This window comes from Schistocerca serialis, chromosome 10 (assembly GCF_023864345.2).
Source record: "Schistocerca serialis cubense isolate TAMUIC-IGC-003099 chromosome 10, iqSchSeri2.2, whole genome shotgun sequence".
Lineage (NCBI taxonomy): Eukaryota > Metazoa > Arthropoda > Insecta > Orthoptera > Acrididae > Schistocerca > Schistocerca serialis.
In genome coordinates this window covers 233669870-233682703 of record NC_064647.1, presented here as the reverse complement: position 1 = coordinate 233682703, position 12834 = coordinate 233669870, and the positions used below count along the sequence as shown (strand labels likewise).

Below are 12834 nucleotides of genomic sequence, written 5' to 3'. Positions count from 1 at the left end.
AATGTCTGCAAGAAAGAAAAAAGAAACACACATCTACTCAGCATAGCATAGCATTTTTTTTTCTCACAGTCGGTTACAACAGCAGCCCTGTAAATTATTGTTAAATATGTCAAGCTGAATGTTTATTAGATTACTGTAAAAATCTGAAGTAAAATGGTCAAAACCTTTTTGGGATTTTTGGTAACAATGTCTTGTCTTTATGTAGTAGCATAGAATTCTACAAATGGGAAGACATACTTTTATTTTATGACCAGTTTTTTGTGTTTCTTATTGCTGTTTTTAGTGCTATTATTTGACTTTTTCCATTTTTTCCTTTTATTATTGTCTTACATTTTATAAGTGAGAAGAAAGAATAGTAAGGAAATAAATAACAACATTTAATAATGTATGTAAACATGATGAAGTTAAATAACATTAAGTGTGGCAGAGCAGGGTATAACTAAATGGTTAGCAAGTTAAGAGTGGATGAAATGAATCTAGACGGAGTGGGAGGGTCACGTAATCATTCACAGACCATCAACTCATATGTCAAAACATTCTCACTGAGAATGGTACACATTCTGGTACATTAATGGTGAGTGTAACAGCTTCAGTTGTAAATGTCAAGAAAAAAAAATTAATGTTGATCATTAGAATGAGAACTGGTGTTCCCAGTTCCTCATCAATCACAATTAGTAATCAAAGCTACACCACAGTAAATTTCCATCATTCGTCAATCCCCTAACCCACCCACCCCCTGCCAGATGTGTCTCGATGGTCCAGTGGTAAACTGCCAGACTACACAAATCCAAAGGTCATGGGTTCAATATGCAGTCAGTCCTAGGACTTATCTGCCACTTATTTCACCTACAGCAATGTACGTCTATGTCAGAAACACCGAGTTGCTCATCGGCTCTAACTCTGTGTTAAACTGTAGGTCTCGCTCTAGCTGGTTTGGTAAGTCAGCTGAAAGATAGGAGAAAGACAAGAGCAAAGCATTTCCTGTGGGACAGTGCCCAGTAAAGCACTGTTGTGCTCAAACGAACCTTTGGGTTGCCGACAGCTTCATCTTAAATAAATTATTTTGACTTGGAGTTATTAGCCCTGACAAGTTACTGCCACTTTTAAATGTTGTTACATACATGATATTGATATGATTCAAATTTCCTGATGACATAATTTTCAGTTCTACTTAACATCATATATACTATACATACCCAGTTAAAAGATGAGGTTTGTTCCACAAATTCGTCATTCGAAAAATAGAGGGTTGTCTTATATTCGCAGACTAAACTGTTGCTGCTGAGGTCAACATTCCTACATTGTTTAGTAGAGTATATAGGGGTTGTCGTACAGGGATTGTCTCACATATATAGGAGTTGTCTTAGATTTAGAGATGAAGCTTTGGCAATAGGCCATGTGCAGATTTATTTTAAGAAATTCGGAAAGGGCAGGACACGGCAAACGATACTCAAATTCCAACGGGCTCGAGATTTCCCGATACGCTGAGGCATTTGATACAGTATAGACATTGCTTGAACAATCAGTGACACTGACTCGCGTGGCGGTGGTGCAAGAGATATGCGAGGAGCTGTGATCTAGCCAGTACTACAGTCTATTGCTCTGCTTAAAATATGACAATTTTATGAAACATAGGAGGAAATAACATTAAATTATATCATGTTACAAAATTTGTTGTATTTGATCAGATTTGCAATGAACATTCTCACACGTGTACGGATACCGTGTACGAAAATTAATGCCGCTTTTTAAGTAAGGTAACATTCAAAAACAGAAATGTTGTTCTTCAAAAAACATTAGCCGATTCAGAACTCAGACCAACATCTTATCTGGTTACGAGAGACTGTAATGATTTACTAAGTGGATTGCCAATGAGAAATCCAGTTGCTGCTCATGATTAGAATATTGGGTAAAAACATTACTGGCTTTTAATCAGCTTTAGAACATGATGGTGACATTCAGCTGAACCAAGAGGAACATCAGCCTGGAATGAAATGTCTAACAAAGGAAATGAATGAAACTTCCTGGCAGATTAAAACTGTGTGCTGGACCGAGACTCGAACTCGGCACACAGTTTTAATCCCAGATCACGTAAGAAACAGATTGCCCAATCGCTTGGTCTAGCAGGCAACCCTTGTCAGGGAACGGCCACCAGGCGGCAGCAGCGTCACACCCTTACTTGTGGAATCAACCACTAGATGGCACTCCGTTCTGTGAAATATGTGGCAACATCGGCCGAACACGTGTAGTTTTCCACTATTTGGCGTCTGTGAAGTACAGCTGTTTCTGACATACCGGTGGTAGTGGATCGAGTCGTCATGCCGAGGGCCTGCGAGTATATCAACTATGGAAGGAGTAGACGAACAAATCCTGAACTGAAAACGTTCAGATTCCCGTTCAAAATAAAGAAAGATTACGCGAGTGGATTTTAAATTCAGGTAAATCTATAAATTAGTTACGAGTAAGAATAAATAAAGATCCCTAAGCATTCGATCCTATCTAAATTTTGTCGATCTTATATTCTGATATAACGTGGCAGCCCTTCCTGTACAAGAATCATAACATATAATTTTTAAATGAAATCTTTGCTGCGATATGGACTTTTTTAAAACTGTTTATTCACTTCACTATCGTAATTGTGGCTGTACGGCATTTTTGTGTGCAATGTGAAAACTGAAACCAATATAAGATATGGATAACAAAACGCAAAGCATAGTGTGGTAGCATTTGGTAAACAATTTAAGAAGCATTACCTTACAAGACCTTTCCCTTGGTACTTGAAAATGGCTCTAGAACTGAGATCGCAACAGTGAAATAAATGAATAATAGACGTCATTTAACTGCTAGGTCATCGGTCCCTCTATATCCTGGTATATACTAGAGCGAACGAAGTGAACGAGTGTAAAACCTCGTTTACACTGCTGCAAATGAGTATTCATAGATAATTCGCCAATGTTCAGTGCCATTCGTTTATACATGTGAACAAACGTTTATACTGGAATGAAGGGAGGAGGATAGAAGAGAACGAGCATAGCATGCAAACTATAGACGCTGCCTATTTTAATTTTTTTTTATCTGTGCGCTAATAATCCTCACACAGCTTTCACTCGAAAACAACACTGCTTATAGTAACATGTCTGCGCGAGAGCAGATTGTGTATTACTTTTCATTTCGCATATAATTGTGAGAAGTATCCCTACAGTAGAAATAAACTTGGTTTGTGGAATTACAGGAACTAATCTACATTCTTCGATTGAAAACTCGGGAAAAACCATAGCCGATCATGGTCTACAGTCAGCTGTGTGATGAATGCATTTCGCGCGCAGCGCTCTAGCCGAACACAAATCAGCGACATTCACGTCACAGAAGATACAGCGTTGCCAATTACGCGACATGGACAGGTCAGTTAGCATTGTAGCGTCGCCTGCGACATCTGTTGACTGACGGGAAAACTATTTTTACGGTTGCCTGTTTCACCGTAAGGACGGTCAATCTGTTTCTTACGTGATCTGGGGTTTTAATCTGTCAGGTAGTTTCATATCAGTGCACACTCCGCTGCATTCTCATTCTGGAAAGGAAATAAATTATGTTAAACTGACTGTAATTCTTATCGCGAGAGTAAATTACAGTGGCAAGAGGCATCACAGAGATAATACCAACAGATATCAATAGACAGCAGGACAAGCAAAAGTTTGAGAATGAGACTGACTCGTAATTGTGATCTTTTATTTATGTACTGGCTGGTGTTGTTACATATTGCAGAAGATATTGCAGTCAGTTTTTTACAGTTTCTCAATTTCACCACTATGGAAGGGGAACAGTGACACCAGCTTGGCTGAGAGCTAGAATCACTTACAGGAGGGGAGCAAGAAGTGTTGTCAACCGTCGGAACCTATACCATGTAGTTTTTTTTTTTTTCTTTTTAATGAACATCTACTACGCTAAACAGCAGTTTGCCTGAATCCATTTGTAGTATGCAGGAGGCATCAAAAGTATTGATATGGGACAGTGTCTTACTTGTGTGTTTCTTGCTGCAATGTTGTCAACTCTTGCCATGAATTATGAAGGGAGTAAAAATGGGGTGTATCAGCTGGTTCTACACAGCAAATGAGAGAGCGGCAGGCAAGCTATATGCCTGGAAGCAAGAGACACTGTAACATTGTCACGTCAGTATAGAAGTGAAATCTGATATGTATTTGGAAAAAAGCAGCTGTGTTCCCATGCCCCACCATAATCAGAAATAGCAACACATGCGGAAGACACAGCCAAATACTTATGATAACAGAGATAGTAAATTTCACAGCTGTGTTATTAGGAAGATGATGGTGGTTATTATTAAAAACAGTGATACCACAAACTACAGGATTAACAAGCAAAAAAGGTAGAAAATCGAATGGTCTGAAAATTAATGCAAACCATTTCTTTTTGTTTATTTTACTTCTCCTAGTATTATCAATATGTAGACAATCAATAAATGACTTAAGCCTAGAAAAGGTATAAAGTTAACTTTATGGCAGCTACTTTGCCAATAAAACAGTTCATAATTTTGATTATAAGAATACATTAAAAACAGATTTCTCTCAAGGAGCCTTTTAAATAAAAGGGGTGTCGTCTTATGTTCAGGGTCATCTTATACTGGGGTAAATATAGTATTAAATAACTACTATGACATTTTGTAAGTAGCAATGATTGTCACTTAGCACACAGAGTCAAAATTGGTTAATTGTGGCCGTAAGGCATTTTAGCTGAGCACATCAGATAAACGAGTTTCACAGTATTTTATTAAAAACTATTGTCTTCACATTAGATAATTAAAAACTCCCCTGTTTGTGTAATTAACTGGATTATCATTTGAATGAAGTTTTCATGTCCAACATAATCCCACTCTATTACATAAAGCTCATTTCAGTCCTTAGTGCTGTAGATTTCACAAATGTTAATATATTTCATTGTTGTTATAAAAACAATGCCCAGTGATGACAGGGTAAGCCAGATACATTAGTATTACTACAAGGCACTCTTTGTTACGAAAAATCTACAAATGCTACACAACATTCTCAGGTTCTGTACATTCCATGCCATTGACTGGATATTGACTTTGTGCACATGAATGTGGTAATGAAATGTCAAAAACACAAGAATCTGGTCTGTTCAAAATATTTGATGACTGCTCTTTTAATAAATAAATTACATATTTTGTGGAAACTGTGCCACAGGATGTCGTTAAAAAGAAAATGTAATAATCAAAAAACAAATATTAAACAGAGGTTATATAAAATCAACTCTATCTAATTTAAATGTTTGCAACACATTAGATATAACAGATTTTTAAAATAGGTGTAATTTAAAAAGTCATGACACTAATATCATTGTTAGGCATGTACATAACTGAATACCATACCATAATTTTTGGGTGCCTTGCACTGTATGCTGTGTGAAGGGCATCTGCAGCCACATACTGAATATGGCAATGAAAACATCCTACTAAGAAAATGAAAACATCCTACTAAGAATACTGAATATGGCAATGAAAACATCCTACTAAGAAAATGAAAACATCCTACTAAGAAATTACATTTTTGTGAATAGATGTGTGTGGTTTGGTTACTATTAAATTAAAAAGATAAAGAAATATAAAAAAGGAAAGAGTGAGAGTTATCCTGTACTTTTCAAGTTGTTGGCAAAGTGACAGCACAACCTCGCATTTCACAAGCAGTGATAATTTTCATCTGAATGATCCAGGCAAGACTCACGACGTGCCATCTCAGCCTCAATTCAGCCAGTACCTGTTTCTTACTTTCTAAACTTATCAGAAACTCTCCTTACTGGTATGGACTAACAGTCATAGAAGAAAAGGTATCTTGGAGCAACGGCTTAAATGCCCTGGTAATCACCAGACTTGTTCAACAAATTCACTGTTTCCTATCCATAGTGTTGTCATACAAGTGTGCAGATGTACCAACCAAGTTTGTCAAATTTAACCTCACCTCTGAAGCAGCTGTCACACTGAGTATATAGTGTTGTGAAGTATTTTGACACTAGTCAGAATGGCTACCAATAAACAAAAAGCATTACTTGCCTTGACTTTAGCACTGTGTATAAAGAAGAAAAAGCAAACAAGGTGCTGGTGCAAGAAATGGTTGGAATATAGAGATAAATATACCTGTGGAAATCAGCCACAGGAAATATTACACTCCAAACATGATGAGGACATCAATTTTCTCCCATTGTACAGTCAAACTTTTGACAACTTGCTAGAATTACTTCACACTCACACTGAAAATGAAGACACAAGTAGACGTACATTTATTCTCCTCTTCCTGGTCCTCAACGAAAGTTCATTATCAACTACAATGTGGAGACACGTGTATCATCTGCAGAAGAACAGATGAGCTTTGATTTTTTTATTTTGTTGCATTCCCACTTGTATGTTGTGGATAAAATATTGATTTTCTTCTCAACATCTTCCTGGGTAGTATATGGTTGAGAAAGACACAACAGCTCTATCATTTTGGTAATTGCCAATCCTCTTTTGTTTTTGTCTTTGATAACAGTGATACAAATTGTAGCAACACTCTTTTTCACTAAAAAATTTCTCTCAAACTCTAACTATTTTTTAAAGAAACAGCAAACGGAGCAGCCAAATAATTTGCAAAGTATTAACATTAGACAAACTGTTTGACTGCTTAAGGGGGCTTTGACCACCGTCTATGGGACTATTTCCAGAATGAATCTTTTACACTGAACTGAATTGGGCACTGTTTTCAAACTTCTTGAGAGAATAAGACTGTGAGTCATACCTGAACAAGTAATTCAGATAAAGCATTGCCCACTAAAAACAAGCTCCAGGCTTGAGAGCTTCTAACATCCCGTCACTCTGGAAATACAAGAGACACTCAGAGTGGCAGCATCATTATTTCTACAGCTCACAGTTCCACCTTTGGCAGTTGAAAGCCGACTGTTTGCGTATCGAACGGTAATGGCCATCAGCCTTCTACCAGAAATAAATACCCATGATGGCATGCAGATAGAGTAGTTTGTATTTTGTTATTGAAATCAGAATTACACTTACTCTCTAATACACCTATTATCTAACCTTCTACAACCGAACTTTGATTTGGAACTCTATCGGATTGCATTTTGGTGTCCAAGACATTTCTGGCTTTCATTCATTGCTATTGAACTGGCATTACTGGTAGTTATAACATTTCTCTCTACACTGTGTTCCACCTATCAACTTGGAATTGGTCTCCAAGTTTCAATATACTGTGCAGTTTGCAACAATGAACAGACTAGTTTCATGTCAGAAAACGACACTTGAAATCCTGTTCCAATATACAGTTTTAATGCCAGGAATTTCAAAACAGCACGAATTTCAAAACAGCACAAATTGCAGAGAAGAGAGAAAATTACGGACTTCTGTTCTCGCTTGTTAATAAGTGATCAATCATGTTACCAGACTCAGGAAGGAGAGTAAGTAGCTGATGATGACGAAGCATTGTTGTACTGCTAAGTACACAAACAATTGTACAGGAAATTATAATTTACGTTCTTCTGAAAGTTTTCTGTGGTTTAAGCTGGAGTGCAGCCAAAAATACCCCACATTCAACAACAAGAAAAAATGAGCAAGAAAGAAGGTTTTATGTTTGGTCTCACTGACCAAAAACTGGAAAAAAAGGATATATCACAGTAATTACAACATTTACATTCAGTTACTTTTGACATAATAGGAACTGTCAACTTTAGGGGCAAAGAACTTTGAAAGCTTGCATATGTCACATATTCCATTTATTGATGTCATATGGGATGATAATTTTGAGTAAATCTTTATTTATGAAAGAAAAGTGGCGATTGCTGCAAATAATTTGGAAATATGCAGTAAGTTCCTGGGTGTGACAGATCTCAGTTTCAGAACAAGCACAATATTTTGTCAGTCGACCACAATGCCATGAGGTGGGCTGATGACCTGACTGCCAGTAAGCGAGCATGAGCTTTTACCTACATGCCCCCCCCCGCCCCCCCCAAATCATTTGCTGTCAGTGACAGCTCTGTACATGCCCATATTGTGTCTCTTGCAAAAGGATTTTTTGGATATGGGTGGTTCCTACATCAATAGTCACAAGTGGCCCTTGCCAAAATAGCTGCAGCTGAAATAAAAAAAAAAATACATTAAGTACTGTAAACTAGCCACTAACTTTACCACAGTAATCACTTTCTTAACTACTTTATGTCCAAGGGGAATTCTAATACTCACTCAGAATAGTGTTCATTTGGTTCAGACCCCCGTACAAGATAGCCCTTTGTGGAGAGATGAATGTTAGACTGTGCCATGATCGGCCACAAGGTTTTGCACACTGGAGGCTATTGTTCAGACTGTAATAGAAAGAAGTAACATTATACTTCTTGCACTCTACCTTTTGAACGATGGAAACTCCAGGCTGGAACATCAAAAATGTACGGAAAAGATAGAGTGCTATTTACTACAAGGATGACACATTACATTGCAGACAGGCACATCTTTTAATTGAGTCTGTCTGAAATTTATCACATCTTTACCGTAAGATATTCTACCTTTCGAGTTATTACCATGCTTTCTTTCTTTCTTTCTTTACAGCACTTTTTACTCAAGACATTTCCCTTTTAGTTATGAAACAATCTATGACAACATTTAAATTAATTATATGCGACTATTATGTGTAAACAGGTATATAATTACTCAAACAGTCCAGGGCGTACTGCCGGTCCATAGTGTCCAATGGGCACAATATTTCAGCGATCAGACATGTTGCCATCGTCAGGTGCGCTGACGAACTGAGCTCCTGAGGGCGGGCGGCCGTCTTAAATCTCCTCCCCCGCAAGGTGTTCTCTCCGCGGTCCATGCCCGCGGCCACGCACCGGCAGTCGCTGAGACGCTAGCGTTGGTGTCTGTGGTGCCTTCGGTGTAATTGCCTTGTCCGCCCCGGCCACCCATTCATTTTCTTTGCTGAGTGTCTTTTTAATTAGATTCAGTGTTGGTTCCCATGCCTTGCCGAGGTTATAGCCGCAATCTCGGTGGTTGCGTCTGTCCCTGGTATGAATTTCAATAGCCTCTCGAATGACGCTGTCCCAGTATTTAGATGTCTGTGCCAAGACCCTGGTATGGAAATGGTCTACCAACATTCCAGGGACTTGGCACAGACATCTAAATAATGGGACAGCGTCATTAGAGAGGCTATCGAAATTCATACCAGGGACAGACTCATCAACCGAGATTGCGGCTATAAACTCGGCAAGGCATGGGAACCAGCACTGAGTCTAATTAAAAAGATACTCAGCAAAGAAAATGAATGGGTGGCCAGGTTGGACAGGCAATTACACCAATGCCACCACAGATGCCGATGCCAGTGCCTCAGTGGCCACCGATGCGTGGCTGTGGGCGTGGTCTGCGGAGAGAATGCCTCGCAGGGGGAGGGGATTTAAGACAGCCGGACAGCCGCCCACCCTCAGGAGCTCAGTTCATCAGCGCACCTGACGATGGCGACATGTCTGCTCGCCGAAATATTGTGCTCGTTGGACACTATGGACTGGCAGTACACCTATGAACTGTTCGAGCAAGAAATATGTCGAGAGAAACTGAAGAATCACAGCTATATAATTACCTTCCAATGATCAAAGGTTGGTTTTTCGAGTCATATTTACATAACACATCTCAAAATTGAACTGACATAACAACTGAATGAGTACTATCAGGTAACAACAATAAAGAACTTATAACACAACAACAATTTTGGGTGCAGTGAGAGTAGACATCTGGGGAAAGGCAAAGGCAAAGGCAGGTGTGTGTGTGTGTGTGTGTGTGTGTGTGTGTGTGTGTGTGTGTGTGTGTTTTTCAAATGGTTCCTTACTGTGACTAGCTTTATGTCACTTCTCACATTTTATCAGTCATGCAACTCTTATTTCATATTTTGACAAATTTTCAAAGCATCAACAGTAATGTACAAAATCATAGATAGGGTACTCTTAACTATTGCAAAGATATCAGGAATTTGTATAACTTAGCTCAACTCACTCTCCACTCCAAGTCATGGTGTCCAGGTCAAGGCAGTGGAGGTCAGACATTCGTCTGCCCCTGTACCGCCCACCGAACAGGTACAAGCGCGATCCAGTGCGGTCAGCAGCATGCGCCGCACGTGGTTCGGGGCAACGGCCATGCGTCTTTGGCCACGACCACGAATCTGTCTGCGGGCAGTAGCAGACCAGTTGGTTGCTCCACCCTCGCTCGTAGAGTGAACTCGTCGACGGATCTATGACGTGCTTGAAGGGCGGGTCGTAGCTGGGTGGGGGGCCGAAGCCGCCGAAAAAGTACAGCCTGCGATAGCAACATATTGACTCGTATGAAATTATGCACAGTAATCATGTGAAGACAGATGTATCAACAACTCTTCCATAAAAACGAGGAAAATTTCAAACGACACATCTGGCTTTTCTTTAACTACTCATTTCGTCTACCACATTAACACACTTACCTTCCCCAGTAGAAAGGCAGAGAGAAAAATTTTCTGCTTGGCACATGAATCTACATCTACATACATACTCCGCAAACCACTGTACAGTGCGCAGCAGAGGGTACTTTGCGTCAAAATTAGACATTTTTGTCCAATTTCGTTTGCATATTGAGTGAGGCCAAAAATACTTATCTACGTGCCTACGTAAGTCCTTTAATCTCTCTTACTTAATTCTCATGAGCCGCCACAGGAGGTATATAGTGGTGGTAGCAGAATGATTGCAGCCTCCATCAAACATGCACTCCCTACATTTACCCAACAGTCTTTCATGAGAACAATGTTGTCTTTCTTTCAAGGAAAGTAAGGTGGGCCTTATAACTCTGAATCCGTGTGTGAAACCAGAGTCAAATATGGAAATGACGGTATTGTTTCGTTGCTCAAAAATATACCAGGCTGTGAGGATGTCAACAGAGACAATGTCACAAATGGATGGCAAATGATGAAGTTCATGAACTAACTTACAACGATGTTATGGAAATGGTGCAAAGATTGACATGGGGAGGTAACCCAAGTGGAGGAGGCCAACTTAGATGACAGCAGAAATCTCATCCCACAGTCAGAAGGGTTCAAGACAACTGAGACAGTGCTGCAGTACATTAATGAACAGGAGGAAGCAAAGCAAACTGGTATCACCTATTTGTGTAAGTGGAGGGATGCTGCAGCACAGAAGAGGGCTAAAGAAGGAACACAGTCACCTATCACATTTTTGAAAACCTCATATTTCTATGTTTCATCTTTTTTGTTATGTCTGCTTTTCTCATATGTGTAATCATTCATTCGTACTTTACAATGCAGAGTGTATTATCTTTTGTGTAATAATTGTGGAAGGGTGCAGTATGTACATAATAAACACTTATAACTAGCATGTATTACATAAGAAGTCAGGAAAATGTTAATACAACTGGGTTTGGTATAAAAATGGGGTGTATGAATGCTACAATTGGGGCCGGAAGAGATAATTTATAGAACTTTCGCCAATTGGGCTTTTTTATTACCCGGTTAGACTTTCCGTTACATTAGGCTGGATAAACTAGATTCTACTGTACACCAACAGCTTATAGCTATGTACTAGACTGGTACTCTGCTTGTTGACTACTGACTAAATTCAAATGCAAAAACAAAATACTCAGTGATGTTTGGATTATTTAAAAAATGATTATGTGGTCTTACTTGCTATTGTGAGTGTGATGTGTCCACTATTCCAAAGAAAGTCCTCTAGACTGAATGGATGAGAAAAAACATGAAAACAGGCATTGGTTGGGGAAAAAAAAGGAAAAAATGTACATTCAGTAAAAGTGCTTTGCCAAGAAAGAAGTCAAAGATTCACTAGAACATCCACCCATTCACCTTCTTTGCACCCCTGACTTCCACCTATCCTCATACCTAAAGAAATTTATGGCAGACAAACATTCAGAGTTCAATGAAGAAATTGTGGCGAATGTTGACAGATAATTCTGCAGACCTTCCATAACAGTTCTTTAGTGAAACAATCAACTTACTATTATTCATTTCATACTGATTGACTCATGGGTTTGAGCTCCTGTTCTGGCTATGCATGGTGAGCATTGATGTTTTGTATCATTGTAGGTATTGCAGCAGAGAAAACATGAGTGCAGTGTTTCACTTTTGTTAATTACATCAGATCACCATGTTTGTACGCAGTTCCACTACTAGTTGCACTCTATGTGAGGCTGTGGTACAAAGTAGTCAGACCAGCGTGCTGCCACTTCTGTAACGTTCCACCAGCAAAGAGTAGCAACTTAGTTTTCGTGCTCCAATATAGCATTGATGGGCTCAGTGACCAACAGCACGAATATGGATTTTCAGAAGCAATGAAACGAGAAATTTACTAGTATACAAGCAACTCTATATAAATGATCAATTAAAAATGTGTTGTGCCCCTGTAACAGAAAAGAAAATGTGATCTATGTTATGTAGCAATGGAATGTAACAATGGATTAGAATAATTAGAATGTAGCAATGGATTAAAATAAATTTTCTAAAACAAAATGATTGGGGGAAAAAGACAATCTTAATTACTGTTGCTGTTACTAAATATTCCACAGCTATTGTAGTTGCCCACTTAATTCAACAACGGTTCTGTAGTCATATAAAGACAATGAGCACTTTGTGTATACCTGTTTTCAATTTGTGAACATGAACACTAAATTTCTGCAGACACTTTGGAGAACCTTTTGTACAGAGGAGTTGGACAGCTTTACAGTATTGTTTGTCTTATAATTTCGTTTTATCCTTGATGTACCATTACTTCGCCCTTGTACTTGAGGAC

The 12834-nt window shown here is 38.9% G+C and overlaps 1 protein-coding gene across 4 annotated transcripts in view; it reads right to left on the bottom strand.

Moving 5' to 3' along the window:
* LOC126425272 (kelch domain-containing protein 2-like) overlaps positions 1–12834 on the bottom strand; it is a 114225-nt gene that overhangs the window by 29007 nt on the left and 72384 nt on the right. For all 4 annotated transcript variants that reach the window (XM_050088239.1, XM_050088240.1, XM_050088241.1 and 1 more), the window contains 2 exons: positions 10049–10348; positions 8255–8373 (listed from right to left, as the gene is read on the bottom strand). In XM_050088239.1, the coding sequence (XP_049944196.1) occupies positions 8255–8373; positions 10049–10348 (419 nt within the window). The remainder of the gene's footprint in view (positions 1–8254; positions 8374–10048; positions 10349–12834) is intronic.